The sequence below is a fragment of the Culex quinquefasciatus genome, chromosome 1 (assembly GCF_015732765.1).
Source record: "Culex quinquefasciatus strain JHB chromosome 1, VPISU_Cqui_1.0_pri_paternal, whole genome shotgun sequence".
In the NCBI taxonomy this organism is placed as follows: Eukaryota; Metazoa; Arthropoda; class Insecta; order Diptera; family Culicidae; genus Culex; species Culex quinquefasciatus.
In genome coordinates, this window is record NC_051861.1 from 5,808,257 (window position 1) to 5,825,291 (window position 17,035).

General features: G+C 42.7%; 4 protein-coding genes across 9 annotated transcripts in view; all 4 read left to right on the plus strand.

Annotated features, from left to right (window-relative positions):
• LOC6036811 overlaps positions 1-2,505 on the plus strand; it is a 44,709-nt gene extending 42,204 nt beyond the window's left edge. For 4 of the 6 annotated variants that reach the window (XM_038266999.1, XM_038267000.1, XM_038267001.1 and 1 more), the window contains exons 5-9: positions 16-63; positions 279-410; positions 485-1,250; positions 1,314-1,587; positions 1,956-2,505. In XM_038266999.1, coding sequence (XP_038122927.1) covers positions 16-63; positions 279-410; positions 485-1,250; positions 1,314-1,587; positions 1,956-2,182 — 1,447 coding nt within the window. In that variant the 3' untranslated portion in view covers positions 2,183-2,505. The remainder of the gene's footprint in view (positions 1-15; positions 64-278; positions 411-484; positions 1,251-1,313; positions 1,588-1,955) is intronic. The other 2 variants (XM_038267003.1, XM_038267004.1) reach the window with 2 other exon arrangements.
• Positions 2,506-5,898: 3,393 nt separating this feature from the next.
• On the plus strand, positions 5,899-8,021 carry LOC6036810 (nucleoporin Ndc1). The gene is made up of 3 exons (XM_038248877.1): positions 5,899-6,061; positions 6,114-6,450; positions 6,510-8,021. The coding sequence occupies exons 2-3, from the start codon at positions 6,134-6,136 to the stop codon at positions 7,942-7,944; spliced, it is 1,752 nt and encodes a 583-aa protein (XP_038104805.1). The 5' UTR covers positions 5,899-6,061; positions 6,114-6,133; the 3' UTR covers positions 7,945-8,021.
• A 4,297-nt stretch (positions 8,022-12,318) lies between these two features.
• Positions 12,319-14,095, plus strand: LOC119771202. Its single transcript, XM_038266876.1, has 7 exons — positions 12,319-12,539; positions 12,627-12,761; positions 12,819-12,863; positions 12,919-13,239; positions 13,311-13,499; positions 13,560-13,691; positions 13,812-14,095. Exons 1-7 carry the CDS (start codon positions 12,441-12,443, stop codon positions 14,031-14,033), a joined length of 1,143 nt encoding a protein of 380 aa, XP_038122804.1. The 5' UTR covers positions 12,319-12,440; the 3' UTR covers positions 14,034-14,095.
• Positions 14,096-15,146: 1,051 nt separating this feature from the next.
• On the plus strand, positions 15,147-16,366 carry LOC6036809 (protein atonal). The gene has a single exon (XM_001846751.2). It carries the CDS (start codon positions 15,203-15,205, stop codon positions 16,007-16,009), a length of 807 nt encoding a protein of 268 aa, XP_001846803.2. The 5' UTR covers positions 15,147-15,202; the 3' UTR covers positions 16,010-16,366.
• Positions 16,367-17,035: the final 669 nt, after the last annotated feature.

Sequence of the window (17,035 nt, forward strand, 5' to 3'; positions counted from 1 at the left end):
AAACGCATTGATAAGAAGGTTCTTGGCTCTCCTTTCAAGCGAAACGAGGGAACTGCTGCTCAGGTAGGTGTTGCGACATTTTTGGACGGATCAGCGACAGAAAAAAAGTAATAAAAATAGTCTTAATCCATCTTTGTTTACGTCAAGACACGCTGACTTCAGAATACTCACTTTGAGCTTAAATTACTTTTCACCATTCTTTTTTCAGTGGGTTCTTAGCAATTTGACTAGAAAAGTAGTTGTTTTTGGATGAAACCTGATTCCTTCTCTTTCCACAGGTCACCCTCTCCAGCGGAAAACGTAAGCCGGTCAATCACAACCTTCCTGGAGCCGTACAACGACCTCAACCGCCACCTGGTGGACCAAATCAGCCAATCAGTGGGCTTCTCGCTAACCGGAGACGTTTGGCGGTAACTTCGTAAGACCCCGGAGCAAATGGCAAACGTTCATCACAACTTCTACTTTCTCGTTTCCCTTTTTGCAGCCAGCTGGTGGTGTACAAGAACGTGATCGAGGCGATCGAGTGCGTCAGCATTGCTTCCATCCTGGTGTTTCAGTTCATCCAGCGGGGTCGTCTGGGTTTGGACGACTTTTCGCAGTTTGTTCGGCGGGACGCTGCAGCCATGGACTATCTCCGATCGGCGGAGAACTTCATGGCCGACATCACGATCCTGAACAGCCGGGAGGCGCACGTGCTGAATAAATGGCGCGAACTGGTCCTAATCAACTCGTCGGAAACAACATCACGCGAAGAAGCCCTCGCCGAATACTACCAATCGGTCAACACGTTCACCACCAACCTCCAGCTACTTCAAGATGATCTCCAGGAGGCAGTCATCCGAACCGTCGACGAAGAAATGTCCAACGCCCGGCTCATCCAGACAATCTCGATCGGGCTCGTCCTCGTCATCGCCCTGATCAGTCCCTTCCTGCTTCTGCTCGTGCACAACGCAACCATCACGATCCAGGACTTCTCAACCCAGCTCGTGGCACGAACCCTGGAACTCCGCTGCGAAAAGGGCAAAGCGGACCGTCTACTCTACCAGATGCTGCCACCGGCCGTCGTGAGGCAACTCAAGCAGCAGCGCCAAGTTCCGGCGGAAACGTTCGACTCGGTCACGATCTTCTTCAGCGACATCGTGGGCTTCACGTACATTTCCGCCGTTAGCTCTGCCATGGAGGTCGTTACGATGCTCAACACGCTGTACCGGTTATTCGACTCGATCATCCTCAAGTACGACGTGTACAAGGTAAGTCCTTCGCTGCTCAGATGGCACGTCGTCGTCACTACCCCTCCCCCTCATATTCCACAGGTGGAAACCATCGGCGACGCGTACATGGTCGTGTCCGGGCTTCCGCAGCGCAACGGGGACAACCACGCGAGCGAGATCGCGATGATGTCGCTGGAGCTGCTGTGCGGCATCTCCGGCTTCATTATCCCGCACATGCGCAACCGCACGATCGAGATCCGGGTGGGCGTCAACACGGGGCCGTGCGTGGCCGGAGTGGTCGGGACGACCATGCCCCGGTACTGCCTCTTCGGGGACACCATCAACACGGCCTCGCGGATGGAGTCGACCGGGGAGCGTGAGTTTTGCTTCTGATTAGAATTTGGACTGTATTTTTCGGTGCCGGCGATAAACGGTGACGGGGATTTTCATTTTCTCACTTCTTCTCGTGTCTCGTTCGCGTCCCAAAACTGAGTGAAAATTCTGCCTCTCTCACACGTGTTTCGTTCGTTGTTGCATCTTTCGTGCTGTTAAGTTGGTAGCGCTGACGGCGACGCGCAGGGCTGGACTCGCGAACACAGGGTGAAAGCTGCGCAAATTTGGAGAAAACATTCAGTTTGTTTGCAAACTAGACTACACACCTTTTATGTTTGACAATTTGTGTAGTAAATTACAAATACCGTAAAAAAAAATCAAAATCAATCTAACCAATGCGTTTCTTTTCAGCCATGAAAATCCACGTGTCGGAGAACACGAAGGCCGTCCTGGACAAACTGGGTGGGTTCAAGATCAAGCGGCGTGGCACGATCGAGGTTAAGGGCAAAGGCACCATGGAAACCTTCTGGCTGCTGGGACACATCAGCTACGAACACCTCTCGCCGGACACGGTCGTGCCCATTTACAAACCAAGCGTTCCGGTCACGGAGCCGGAATTTCTGCAGATGATTTCCTAGGACTTTGAGGAAGCGTTTTAAAAAAATATATATCATCTAGTCGAAGGAGAAAAAGAAGAAGAAAAAAATGCAGGGAACAAAAGCAAATCGTGTTGTGTGACGGTTGCGATTCCTATCCCTTCTAGCAATATAAGATCCAAACGATGATCAGTGGTTGTAGAGAAAAAGGAAAAATGTTGGTACAACTAACAAAGTCTAATTCTAGTCAATGGTGCACCTACGTGTGGGTCCAAATTGTGATGTTTTAAAAATCAAAACTGTTGTTATGTGTACCCCGAATGATGCTACATGAATAAATGTTGAGTGAGTCTTGACTGTGTGAATTTATTTGGTTTCATTTTTTAAGTCTCTGTTTTTTCCATCACCGAAAATTAGACTAATATCAAATATTTGGAGCCAGCCATAAGCATACATATGCATGTTAGATTTCTGATCTCTTTTATGTTTTTTATGCAAAAATTGTTAAATGTTAAAAACAAGAAAAAGATAAAAAACGTAAAAAAAATATTTGTTTGTGATTTGATTATCCGAAGTCCCATAAAAACCTTCGGATAGTCGAAACTTCGTAAAATCGAGGTTTCGGATAATCGAGTCCGGACTGTATCTTACTTGGCAGCTCGTTCCAAGCGTACCATTGTACATACAAATTTAAATTTAAACTAAAATCGGTGATAATATATTGTGATATTATTATTGTTCACCGCGCGTTCAGGGCGCGTTAAAGTTTTTTTTTTTAAGTTGTTAGTCGGTGACCAATCTAGAGCTTAACCCTGCCAACCAACCATGGTTTTGAAAATTTCACTTTTTCTGAAAAGAAAAATAATCCACCTTAAAGCGGTTTGGGCCTTCCTCACATTAATATAGGGTTGTCAGATTTTCAATCTATTGTAGAGCAATTCTCTACAAAATCGGTCTTTTTTCTTCAATTTTAATTTTTGTATTTTTTAATTCGACTGAAACTTTTTTGGTGGCTTCGGTATGCCCAAAGTTTGTTAGTTTGTCCATATATTTTCCATACAAAGCAGTCCATACAAAATGATGTTTGAAAATTCAAAATCTGTTTGAAGGAATCGATCGATTTGCTTCGGCAAAGTTGTAGGTATGGATACAGACTACACTGAAAAAATGATACACGGTAAAATTGGTGATTTTTTATTTTTTATCACTAAAACTTAATTTGTAAAAACACTATTTTTAATTTTTTTATTTGATATGTTTTAGAGAAAATGCCAACTTTTCAGGTTGTGCAAAATTTTGAGCGAGTTATGAATTTTATCAATACGATTTTTCAAAAATCGAAAACCATTTTTCGATGTAAACAAATTTGCAATCGAAAAGTACTTTAGTAAAATTTTGTAACCGTTTCATATTTATGAGTTTTTCATTTTTAAAATAGTGCACATGTTTGCACACTTTGGAAAAATATTTTTGCTGAGAAAATTCTCTATATTTTTTATTTTGTTGATACGATCTTTAGTTGCTGAGATATTGCAATGCAAAGGTTTAAAAACAGGAAAATTGATGTTTTCTGTTCACCCAAACAGCCCACCATTTAATGTCGATATCTCAGCAACTAACGGTTCGATTTTCAATGTTAATATACGAAACATTTGTGAAATTTTCCGATCTTTTCGAAAAAAATATTTTCAAAATTTTTAAACCAAGACTAACATTTTAAAAGGGCGTAATATTGAATGTTTGACCCTTTTGAAATGTTAGTCTTGGTTTAAAAATTTTGAAAATATTTTTTTCGAAAAGATCGGAAAATTTCACAAATGTTTCATATATTAACATTGAAAATCGGACCGTTAGTTGCTGAGATATCGACATTGAAAATGGTGGGCTGTTTAGGTGAGACTTAGAAAACATCAATTTTCCTGTTTTTAAACCTTTGCATTGCAATATCTCAGCAACTAAAGATCGTATCAACAAAGTCCAAATAAGCAAAATATAGAGAATTTTCTCAGCTTTTCAAAAATATTTTTTCCAAAAGTGTGCAAACATGTGCACTAATTTTAAAAAATGAAAAACTGCGACTATTTTCAAAAAAGTCACCTAAATATGGATTTAACTTGAAAACGGTGCACTTTATCAAAATTTTACTAAAGTACTTTTCGATTGCAAATTTGATTTTACATCGAAAAATGAAGTTGGAAAATTCCTGCGACCAATATTTCGATTTTTTGAAAAAATCAGTATTGATAAAAAATTCATAACTCGCTCAAAGATTTTTTGCACAACCTGGAAATTTCTGAAAAGTTGGCATTTTATGTCCTCTAAAACATATCAAAAAATAAAAAAAATTAAAAATAGTGTTTTTTTGCAAATCAAGTTTTAGTGATAAAAAGTTAAATAAAAAAATCACCAATTTTTTTTACCGTGTATCATTTTTTTCCAGTGTAGTCTGTATCCATACCTACAACTTTGCCGAAGACACCAAATCGATCGAAAAATTCCTTCAAAAGATACAGATTTTTGAATTTTCAAACATCATTTTTGTATGGACAGCTGCCAAATTTGTATGGAAAATTATATGGACAAACTAATGATGCAAAATGGCTTCTTTGGGCATACCGAAGGCACCAAAAAAGTTTCAGTCGGATTAAAAAATACAAAAAAAATCGAATGACCGAAATCTGAGAGAACTGCTCTGTAGTGATTGGAAAGGTCTTTTTGGATTACGCATCCAACAATAGGTCGCATGACAGTTCCGGACAGCGTTTTTATCAAAATAATCTGAGGTGGCAGCATGGCACTTAAGTGCTTATAACTTTTGATAGGGTTGTCCGATCTTTGATGTTTTGGAATGAGTCCAAAAACGGAAAAAAATCGGTTCAGCCGGTCCCGAGATAATCGAGTGCAATTATTTTGATCAACATCTCATCACACGCACCGATATTTGCTCAGATTTTAATCCCGAGTAGATATGTATACGTGAATGTGGGTCTAGGAGGTCTAATTAAGAAGTTCATTTTTCGAATGATTTTATAGCCTTTCTTCAGTAAAGTGAGTATTTTTGAAGAATGTAACTTTTTTTTTCTATTGTGCTATCAAATTTCATGGAGTCTAGCATGAAGTTGAACTTTATTTACAGTTGCTGTGAATTTTATCACAATGTATCTCTGTTTTTGCTCTGTGATTTCACCAAGGCACTTCAGAAAGTGCACACACATCGTCGAAATTCACAATTTAAAATATAAAAACGAGCTGCCAAAATTGGGTGAATACTTGTATGCCAAATGGCTACTTTGGTCATAATTAAGTCCTCTAGAACATTTCAGCAAAATCAACATTTAAAAAAAATGCATGAAACATGAGAATTGCTCCACAGCTAGCTCCACAATTATTTTTATACGATTATTAAAATTTATTTCATTTCAACTGTTCACGCTATTCTCCATGCAAAGGCACTTCTCAAAAATTTCTTGCTTCTCCAAAATTGCTTGCTTCTCACAAATTTCTTGCTTCTCCAAAATTGCTTGCTTCTCACAAATTTCTTGCTTCGCCAACATGTATTGGTTGATCAAGTCGATGTTCCGCAAGAAAATCTAAATCAGTGATAAGAATTTCGTTTTTTTTAACACCCTATTTCCAAGAACAACCTAAATTTATATTACCCAATGTTGATCCTTCTCGCACATCCGTGTATGTGTAGAGCTGTGCCCTCTGCCCGCCGCTGACCGTTGCACAAAAACAAACATCTGTCAAAAGTTTGTGAACCGCGCGAAGTGTTTGCCGAGCAAGCCGGTTCTCACACATTTTTAAGGAAGATTCAGAAATTAAAAGTTATTTTAGTTAATTCATTAAATTTAGTTAAAATTGTTATATTTAACTGTTACAAGCAGAGATTATTACATCGTCGAATCGTTGCCGGAAAGGGTAAGCAATGTTTTCTCCGATTTTTGGACCGTTTCTCATCGATTTCTCGCAGAACCGACTACTGCCATCGGAATGGCGGCCACGATCGAGCCGGTGTCGCCGCGGGAGCTCGAGTGCCGCAAGATTTGCGTCGAGCGGTTCGTGTTCGCCATCCTGTACAGCGTCGCGATCCAGTTTGTGCTGCTGACGGTGTTTCTGCTGCTGGTCAACTTTAGCCTGTTCGCCCCGGTGGCGTGGGTGCTCGGGACGTTCCGGCTGCTGTGCTCGCTGTCGACCTGGCTGGCCGCGATGCCGCTCGTCAGTGCGGTCATCGTGTACGGCGTTTGCCTGGCGAAGGCGTTCCTGGCGGACGGGCGGTACTGTCCGACGCGGTTTCAGCTGATTTATCGGTGGGTTGAAGGATGTTTGTTTTTGGGGAATTTTGGAAGTTGGCAAATTTTGCTTGCAGGTCGATAGTCCAGAAGTCTGCGCTGCTGGTGGTCAACTGCGTGGTTGGATTTTTGACGGCCTGGCTGTACACGCGATTCCTGCGGGACGATTACCGCGTCCTGTTCCTGCCGGCTTCCGAAAACGGACAATTTGTGCTCAATGAAAAGTATTTATTTTTGCTGCTTGGAGGAACGTTTGCCGGAGTGTATTACTTTGTGCGGAGCAAGCCGGAGCGATCGGCGGTCAATTTCCCAGTCATCCAGCAGCCACGTTATCAGCAGATCCGAGCACATCTCTACAGCACCGTGTACCGGTCACTGTTTACATCATTTGCACCTGCCCTGGTCTACGCGAGCTTCTTCTTCACGTTCAGCTGCGTTTACTTCCGTCACAAGCTTGCGTCCACATTCAGCGGAGTTTCCCTGGCGGAAGAGTCCACGCTGGCATCGTTCTACGCCATCCTGTCCGACGTCCGGCTGCTCCTGTACTGTTGGATCTTGTTCTCGCAGATTCTCAGCAGCATGAACCTGATGCAGGACCTGTTTCACATTTGCCTTACCGAGTATCGCGCATTCCCGGTGGAGAAATCCTCGCTGGCCGATGATCGCGAAGTGACGCTGGTGGAAGCCCTGGCCAACACTCAACTGCCCATCATCCAACAGTTGGCTGCGCTGGACCTGTTCAACATCGCCGAAGACAGCAACCCAACCCGGCGGTCCCGTCTCTACGCTCTCTCAATCCCCGGTGGCCACCCGTACAACTGGCGCCTCCTGTCCGGCGAATGCATCCGTCTCATCCGCGACTACTCCGCTGAATTGTCACGCTCGATTGAAGGCGCCCCTCAGGCCGTAGGCTCCGCCATCCGTCCGGAAATAACCCGCCTGCGACCAACCGCTTCAATGGACGCCGAAAAGATCCTCTCCAAGCAGTACAACGAGTCGTTCGGCATCCGATCCCTCTCCACGAACGCCCTCCCAACCGAATCCACCTCCACCCCACAACCGGACATCATCTGCAAAGCCATCGACCGCCGCCTGGACTCCCTCCGCACCTCCCTCAAAAACATACCCGGCATTTTCTACCTCTTCGGCGAACCCAAAACCGCCAAAACCTGCCACCTCCTCTCAAACAACTCCCAGCAAATCATCTACATCAGCCAAGCCCTCGCGTCCCTGGCCGCCCGCTCGATCAACGAGGACCAGTTCGGTGTGGTGCAGAATGACCTCCCCCTAATCATCCGGACGCTGGTCCAGCTCAAGCAAACCATCGACAAGGTCGGCTCGATTCAGCTGGACGTGAAAAAGATCGACCGCAACTATGCGGCACTCAAGGCTGCCACGCGGCGCAGTTTGTACCGGATTGCGGGGGCGTTTGCCGATTACCTGAACGATATCGTGCTGGAGCCGGGCGATGTGAAGGCGCTGCACGGGTTCGTGCACTACCGGGAAGCGTAGGAGGAGGCTGTTTTTCTCGTCATACTTTTCATTTTGACCCATAATCATTGAATAAAAATCGTTGTGTCATAAAATACATATTTGAAGTTTTTAATTTTTATTTTAATGGATTAACGTGAGTCAATTTCACCACTGGAACAGAAAACCTTCAGAAATAAAATGTTGGGACCACTTTGGAACGCGTTAAAAAAGTTTGAAATGTTTGGATTGCGCCCGAACGGTATGCAGCATGCTTGACGAGAAAACAAGCAAACTGCCCGTGAAAGTTTTGGTTTCCCTATAAAAGCTTATTTTTATTCGAAGATTTTTTTTAAAAATGATTTTATTTAAAAATTTCAACAATTTAATAATTGAATAATGCTCTAATATGATTAAAAAGCTTAAATCTTCTGTTAAAAATTAAAAAAAAGTTTTGTGGCTTTGAATTTGACATGTACATGATACAGATAAAATACAGATTTATTTTTAAGAAAATACAGATCTCCACGCAGAAAAATAAGGCATATTTGATTCAACAAAACATTTTGTTGATTTGAAAATCAAGATTTTTGTTGAATCAACGCTAAACGTCAAAGCAACTTTTTCAAAACAACAAAAGATTGTTGTTGAATTGAGAAAATCAAGGTTTGTTTCAACACAAAATCAACAAAATTTTTGTTCAAACAAACCTCGTGCAGGATGATTCTACAAAACATTTTTCTGCGTGTCCCATAAAATAATCTGGCATCGTTGCTTGACAGTTAATTTTATGGCAGGGGTGTGTTCAAATGGATTTTTTATTTTCTGATTAAAAAAATACACGCAAAATACAGATAACACAGATCTGTGTAAAAATAATACACAGGCTGTTGAACGTGTTCTAGAATACACTCAAACCCCGTTGGTTTGACACCAACTGTTGTCAAACGAACGGGGTCACTTTTTAGTTTGACACCCTTCTTACACGGAGTTCACACACACTACTAAACGTTTGTTTTGATAGTGTGCGTGAGCGCCGTGTAAAAAGTGACAGTTCGTCACTTTTTAGTTTGACTTTGACCAACCAACGGGGTACAAACTAAAAAAGTGTCAAACGAAAAAGTGACCAACCACCGGGGGTTGAGTGTACATAAATCTGTGTAAAAAAAATACACAAGTTGTTGTACTAGCTGTCAAAATTGTGTAGTTTTATAACACAAAAGTGATTTTGAAATTTTTGAAATTAAATATGTCTTTATTGAACATTCTTAAAATAATTACATTAATTTTACATGATAAGTGGTATGGCCTAATGCTCTTCATCTTTGTTGTATTTTTCGTTTTATTATTAACTGATCACATTTATTTATTTGCTTCAAATTGTTTTACATTATTGCATTGAATTGAATACATTCGGGTAAAAAAGAAAAAAATCACTTTAACAGCTAATCCTAACCTAAAACTAAAAAAATAAATCCATTGAAATATTCAAAATCACTAGAACGAGTAAACTACGAACTTTATTTTAAGATGAATGCTCCAAGAGTTCTTACTTGTTCTTTGCGAGTTTTGCACCCACGTAAAGTTGTTGTCATCTCGATGAAAATGTTCAGAAGTTCTTGTGGTGAAAACAGGTCACTACTGCCTTCACTCGTTGATGTTGGTTGGTTTTCCCTCGGTTGCTGACTGAAGCCTGGAGGTGTTGTATTCTCTGCAACTTTTTTCCGCTGATTCAACGGCAATGGCTGCAGATTTGGAACCACTCGAACAGATCCCGCTCCAGGTGACGCCAAAGCAGGAAAATCCACGTCCGTGTATGCTGGTGGTGTTTTGCGACGATGTGGTTGGTGCCTCGTCGTCGCTTGCTGCCGATTTTTTACAAACTCGGCACGTTTTGGGCAGCTTCGATTCTTGGTAGAATGGTCGCCGCCGCAATTGAAGCATTTCGCTTCGATGTTCTCGTTGATTGCTTCGCAAGCTTGAGTTTTGTGCTCACCTCCGCAGGTTGCACAACGACTCTTGATGAAACAGTTCCTTCCACCATGCCCAAACTGCAAACAGTTCGAACATTGTGTCACGTCACGGTGCACTGGACGATAACGTTCCCAAGTCACGATGATGTTGAAAATTGCCCGAACTGCTTTCAGCTCAGACGGCGTTGTCGATCCTTTCTCGAGATGAACCAGGTACAGTTGATCACGATACTTGATGTCCTTGTTGTGTCTCGTCATCTTGAAGACTTCGATCACGTTCAACTTAAGAGTTTTGAGCTCTTCTTTCAGCATACTCACATCCATGTCGTACAGGCCTCGGAGGACCTGTTTCATGGGGCGTTTACCTGGATCGTCATGGCTGTAGTATTCAATCTTTGTGTTGTTCAGGAAATCCCGAACGTAGTTGTAATCCTTTCTGGTAGGTAACAGAATTTTGAGTCCATCAGCACACAAGCGAATGGAAGCTCGTAAAGCACCAGATTTGATAAACCCGGTCAGCCACTTTCGCACCGAATCCGATGACGATGTTTTCACAAAAATGGGTGGCAACTTTTCCCGTCGTTCAAATTCTTCCTTCTCGCTCACGTCCACAGGGAGGGTAGCGAACTGGTTTCCAGACAATTTTTGAGCGTCCTTGCTCAAACTGCCTGGCTTTGCAGGTAGCGCTTCAGCATTCTTTAGCTTCTTCAAATCTGCCGATCTTGCTGGTGAGGACCGCCTCTTTTTCTTGCCCTGAGGCATTTTTGCACTTTTTAAGCACTTTTCAGGAGCTAAAATCCAGGAGTACCTCACTGAATGATGGTCCCCAAAGGAATGACACAAAAGTGATGAAAAATTCTGTTGACCAAAATGGCCAACATAATCAAAATGACCATAATGACCAAAATGTAAAATATGATCAATATAACCGAACTGACCAAAATGATCAAAATGACTTAAATGACCATAATGGTCAAAATGGAAAATATTACCAAAACGCCCAAAACGAGCAAAATGGTCAAAATTACCAATATAACCGAAGTGACCAAAATGGCAAAAATGACCAAAATAGCTAAAACTGCTAATATGACCTATATTTTTAATATACACGATGACCAAAACGGCCATAAAACAATCGAAATTACCAAAATGACCAAATTAACTGAAACTGCATATGCAACCAAAATTTTCACCAATAAGCGGTGTATGCACATCGGAAGGAACCGGTCAAGAAAAATTTCAAATGGGCAGCAGCGGCAGCGAAAGCAAGCCAGAGAGAGGGAAGAAAAGCCCCAAGAAAACGCTCCCTCTCCTTTGTTCTGCTGTTCGTAAAGCTGTTTCTTGACCCCTTTACTTCCGATCACCATACTAGCCTATAGAGTCAAAATAGCCAAAAAGAAACAAATGGACAAAACGGCCAAAATAACCGAATTGGCCAAAATAATCAATATGGCAACTTTTGATCGATAATAGGGTCTTTCATGCGTTCCAGACTGTTCAAATTCCAACAATTCAAGATATGTTCACGTTTATAGTGCAAATGCATACACAGAAAAAAAAAGTTGAATTTTGGAATGTTGAAAATTTGGTAGGTTGAATATTACCAATTTATTAGTGTAATATAAGGCTTTCTAGTCAGAAATTTACCAACACATTCAAAGTATGTTTACGTGACAGCTGGACGTTTGTTTGCATCAGGATTCCTATCTCGTTCTTGCAAAAGTTTTTTGTCAGGCGACTTCTAGCTGTTTTTTTTTGACTGACTGCCCGATATGTCAGCCAACATACTTCGCAGGGCTGTGACAGCTACAGCTCGATCATTGTTTGCATCAGGACACTGTGACGAGGAGTTCGTCATTTTTGAGTTAAATTATATTTTTTTCACTGGGCCTAGAAAGCCTTATTACATAAAAAATGTGTAAAAATGTGAACCTGATGAATATTCATCAAAAACTGATGAAAATTCATCATTTTTGGGGTAAAATTTATCATTTATTTTGCCACAAAATCTGTCACCATTTCCTGATGAATATTACCATCATTTTTTTTCTGTGTAGCGTAGTACAAGAAAGCACAGAGGCATCGGTTTATTAAAGTACACTATCTGGTTTCCAAAAGTTAATAATCGGTAAAAAAAATGACAAACACGTGAGTTTGGCCATTCGACGACCCATAAAAAAAAACATGACCTTACAAACCACGGTCATACTTTCATCACATCACAAGCAACACTAAGGCTGTGCATTTTAAATCGTTTCGAGTTGGACAAATTTTTGCACTGAAACGAGGTGGGTTTTTTCCTAGATTTAAATGTTCCCAACCTCACACGTTTCAAACACCCCCAACTGTACAAATGTTTGCTCTGCACGCGACCGTGAAGGACATGTTGGCGCAATTTTTCGGTAAAAAGTATCCCGTCATCGAAAATCTACTGCAATCGTCTCATTTTCCTGCCAACACTTGCTCAAACATTGCAGCCTGTTTTGCAGTGGCTGGAAACAAAATTGATTTAAAGCAGCGATACTGCTGAAAAAATCTCATCATACGGAAAAAAGAAGCGCGACGATGGCGAAGCTAATCTGGCCAGTTCTGGTCCTCGCGGGAGCGGCCCTCTTGGCCACGGCACCGCTGACCGTGTCCGGAACGTTCGATATCTTCTCGGTGGTAAGAAAAGGGGTGGTTATGCTATTGTTCTCGTCTACTTCCGAGATCCGCGATCGCAGCGCCTCTAACGTGATTTGTTTTCCACAGCTATCTACCGTACTAAATGCCACGAGTAATTCCACCAACAACACCGATCCTGTAGTTTTCAACGCTAGCCTGAATAATCTTGCAGCGCTGATGAACGGCTTTAAACCGTTGGTTCTAGTGTTTTACAATAAAACGGTAAAATTTACTGATTTAGCTTCAGTTTTCCTTTTTATGATTATTTTTTCCTCATAGTTCGTCAGTAATACTTCGCAACCAAATACGACCGGTCTAACTGCGGTAAGTAATCTATGGTTTAGTATACCGTCAGTTACTGAGAACAGTTTTATTTCAGCTTGAACTGCCAAAATCGCTAGCCTTATTGGCTTTCACCCAAGTACTCCCAATCGTTAACCAGCTGGCTGCAAATGTCGGGACCATTCTTGGCAGTCAAATGATGAACGTCACGATGCCCCCGGCCAATTTCAGCGTGTTAGATTTCATAAACAAAACCGCAACAATGTTCAACGTCAGCCTCGATACCGCCCTAATGCAAATATCTTTCAACTCGACCCCCAACGCGACCGTTCCGGGCGTTTTCGGAGCGAACCTTAACCAAACGGCAATGCTGGTGTTGCAGTTTCTTCCGGTTATCAACGCGACCGTAGCGCCCTTGGTAAAACACGTGCATCCGCCATTATGGCACCGAGCTGTCAAAGTGTTGCTATAATGATTGTTCGTTTTTAGAACGGCACAAGCCTAGGGAAATCGATTATTGGGGCCGTTGGCTTCGCGCTGCCAATCGTGAACAACATTCTGAAGCAGATACAGCCCCTGCTGACGACGGTGACCGTGCCCAAAAATCTGACGGAAGTTTTGGATGGCCTCTTGGGGTTGCTTAATTCCTCCACAACAGTTGTGAAACAGTTCCTTCCGGTGAGATTTTGAGGTATTTTGCCATAATCGAACAAAGCTAAAACTTTTTGCTGATTTTAGACAAATTTAACGTTAGTGCGGACGGATCCCGACTGGGATTACACCTGCGGAACCTTCTTCACGGACAACCTGAACAAGATGTCCGAGCTTTGGAACCAAACCAACTCGGCCGTGATGGGAGTGCTGAAATCGGTGAGCTTTTTTGCTTCATTTGACATGTAGTTACCTCTCTGTTGATGTGACGTTGAGCTGTCACAGTCAAGGTCAATCACCTAACAGGCAACGTGGACTTTATTTCATCCCTCCCTGCAGACCATGGCGCAGAACTTGACCGTCGTTTCGGGGACCATCCGAAGCATCGCCGTCGTGATGCCCATCCTGACCAACCTGACGGGCCAGGTCGGCGCAATCCTGGACGGAATGACGCCCAAGTACAACCGCCGGCTTTACCCGAGCCAAGTGCGCACCAATCGCCACAAAAGTGACTGCCACTTGCGTCATCTGCAGCGCGTCAACGCCCGGCGTTTTGGCTGAAAATTTGCGATCTATATTTTGTAACAATCAATAAACGGCTCAAATTGTGTGCCTTCCCGAAATGCGTTTTATTTTTCACCTTATTCTTTCAAAACAGAGAGGGTGCGTGCATAATCGAACACGTGTTCAGCCAGGCATCGGAAAGCGATTAGACCTACAAGTCCTCGAGCCACAAGCCAAAGCAGGCCATGAAGCTCCTCTGAGATGATGCGCGCGTGCCAGATGGTGACGACTTCTGGCTTACTTTGTTTCCTTCTTTGCCATCGGAAAAGTTCTTGGGTAAATTTGTGCTGACTGCACCTACTGCGACTGATTGATTTTGCTTTTCAAAAAAGATCGCTACCTTGCTTATGTTTATCTTTTATCAGCGTTTGACAGTTGCGTTACCTTAGTGTCGATTTATATTTTACAGCATTGAATCAAGCAATCGAGAATTTTCGAAGAACATATAAATTTGAAGCTGAAAATGTCTTCTAACTCGAGGAAAACAGCGTCATGTGTTGCGTGAGCAACCTTCAAAAAAAGGGCGGCAAAAAATAACCATCGGAAGTAGAAGCTTTTTTCCAACTCCACATTCGTTCGAAAGGCATAAAAAAACTACCTTTTTCAGAGTTCTTCTCCGTCCCATCGGTCCCATCGAACAAGTGTTCCAATTTGTCCGTGTTCTGTGCGAAGAGGATATCGATTGTGCCCACTTCCCTCCATTTTTCACGTTTTTCTTTTTGAAAACTCTTTTTTTCTTCAGTTCGATTACGCCAGCAAAGGATTGTGTATCCTTCGGAATCCTGGCCTACTTCCTGTTTATGTATTGAAATGGGTTCTTTATATACTTCAGGGGACGCGAAGAACGCTTCTGATTGGTCGAGTGGCACGTGGCCTGCTTTGTCTTCCCCTGAAACGTTCGCTCTCTCTCTTTGGAAATTTCTCTCCCATTGTTCGTTCCGCTTTCCGCAACGTTCCTGGAGGGGTCGCTCTCGCGGAGAGAGAGATGCTGCCGATCGGCAGCGTGGTCGATCGATGATCCTGACTGGAGGGGGTAAAAACAGAGAGCAATTTGCGAGAATACTATAAAAGGACCTGCCCGGCCGGGATTCTGGTTCAGTTTTGAGCGGAAAGAGTTTTGAACAAGTTTGAAATCCCTTTTGGAAGCAAGTGTTTCAAGTGCAGCAATGGCAACCGACTTTGGTCGATTTCAGCAACAATCGTTGCCGCAGCAGTTCTACTACTACGGCCAGGAGCAGATTCCGAACGTGAAAATGGAACACGTTGAATCCGGATTCGGAACAGAGGATTACTACGGAAACTTCCAGTCAACGACGATCGCCAACCAGCACCATCACCATCAGCAAGGATTGACTCTGACAAGCATGATGATCCCGAGTTACGACGGTCCCGTAAGCTACCCGGAAAGCTGGATGACTCCTTCCCCGTCCAGCTTTGGCTCCGAATCTCCAGACTACTACCCAATCAGCTCACCGGCCTTCATCGACGTCGAAGAGTGCAAAGAGAACCTGCTGAAGCAAGCCACAATCGTCAACCAGCAACAACAACCAGCACTTCCGCTGTCCCCACCGGTTTTAACCTCAAACGTCACCGCCAACAACACCTCGGCCATCCCGAATCTCCCCGTCAAGAAGCGCCAGTACCGCAAGAACCCCAAAGTCAAACCGGAACCGCTGGAATCGCCGCCCACTTCAACCCCAGCCTGCCTGCCCAAAACCGGAAGTGATCCTTCGGCACCAACGCCCGGGGTGATCTCCAAGCGGAAGCGCAAACCGGTCCCGGTGCAGGTCAAGAAGAAGCGCCGTCTGGCGGCCAACGCCCGCGAACGGAAGCGCATGCAAAGTTTGAACGATGCGTTCGACCGCCTCCGCCAGTGGTTGCCCAGCCTGAGCAACGAGCGCCAGCTGTCCAAGCACGAGACGCTCCAGATGGCGCAGCAGTACATTACGGCGCTGTGCGACCTGCTGGAGTAGGCGCGATCTCGGGGCGGAGAAGTCGGAAGACGAGTGATTCTTAGTCAGCTAAACGGCTCGCCCGGAAGTTCCGGGCGCGCGGATTTGGTTCTCTTTGGTTAAGTTATAGGTTAGGTTTTGTACATGTTTGAGAGACAAATTAGTGACAAAGTAGAAAGAGGCTTCTTGCTAAAGATTTTAGTTTTGAGACGTTCGAGGACACAATCTTCCCAAAACAGTCGCTTCCACGTGCCAGTTACGTTGTGTACTATAATTACAGAATGTTGTAAGTTGAGATTATTAGTTTACTCTAAACTTTGTATTATAGTTCTAGGAGGTTAAGTTTGCAAAGAGATGTTTAAGTTATTAGAGCAAATAAATGCATACTCTTATCAGTATCATTGAAAATTAATCAAAATATTTTAATTACTATAATATCACGTCCACTTGAACAAGCCCCTTAAACTCCGCAAAAAGTTATTTTTATTACATCCTGGGCAGGTATGAATAACAAAATTGAGGTATATTTTAAAAATCTTTCTTAAATTGACTTAATCCATCAATATCGTGTTATATTTTCATGCATTCGCTTAGAATAAATTTTTTGATGATGTAGTAAGCTTCACAGTATAAATACTAAAAAAATCTCAAAATACCGTATTTTTCGGAAAAATATCAAGTTTTCATAATCAGCAATATTGATATCAAACGATACGAAATTTGGTACGCTTTTCACGGTTCTAATATTTTTGAAATTTACTGCTCTAGTTTTCACAAAATACCTTTTTTTCAAAAATACTCAAATTTTCACAAAATACCGTACGTTTTCGAAAATACAAAACAGTCTAGGCTCGATTATCCGAGGGTTTCAGAAAAATTTTACTTCGGATTATCGAATGTTCGGATAATCGAATCATGAAAAACATTTTTTCCTTTGTCTTTTTTTTTTAGTTGTCGAGCTTTTGTATGCCCCCTTAACTACTCTAAAGTGATTTAAAATTTTTAAATCCAAGATGGCGGCCAAAATGGCGGTTACCTAAGACTAAA

Excerpts from the sequence above, each read along its gene's own strand:
- LOC6036810 (XM_038248877.1), top strand. The coding sequence starts at position 6,134 with ATGGCGGCCACGATCGAGCCGGTGTCGCCGCGGGAGCTCGAGTGCCGC. Across the intron at positions 6,451-6,509 it reads CGGTTTCAGCTGATTTATCG|GTCGATAGTCCAGAAGTCTG; the intron begins GTGGGTTGAAGG and ends TTTTGCTTGCAG.
- LOC119771202 (XM_038266876.1), top strand. The coding sequence starts at position 12,441 with ATGGCGAAGCTAATCTGGCCAGTTCTGGTCCTCGCGGGAGCGGCCCTC. Across the intron at positions 12,540-12,626 it reads CGTTCGATATCTTCTCGGTG|CTATCTACCGTACTAAATGC; the intron begins GTAAGAAAAGGG and ends TGTTTTCCACAG. Across the intron at positions 12,762-12,818 it reads TAGTGTTTTACAATAAAACG|TTCGTCAGTAATACTTCGCA; the intron begins GTAAAATTTACT and ends TTTTCCTCATAG.
- LOC6036809 (XM_001846751.2), top strand. The coding sequence starts at position 15,203 with ATGGCAACCGACTTTGGTCGATTTCAGCAACAATCGTTGCCGCAGCAG.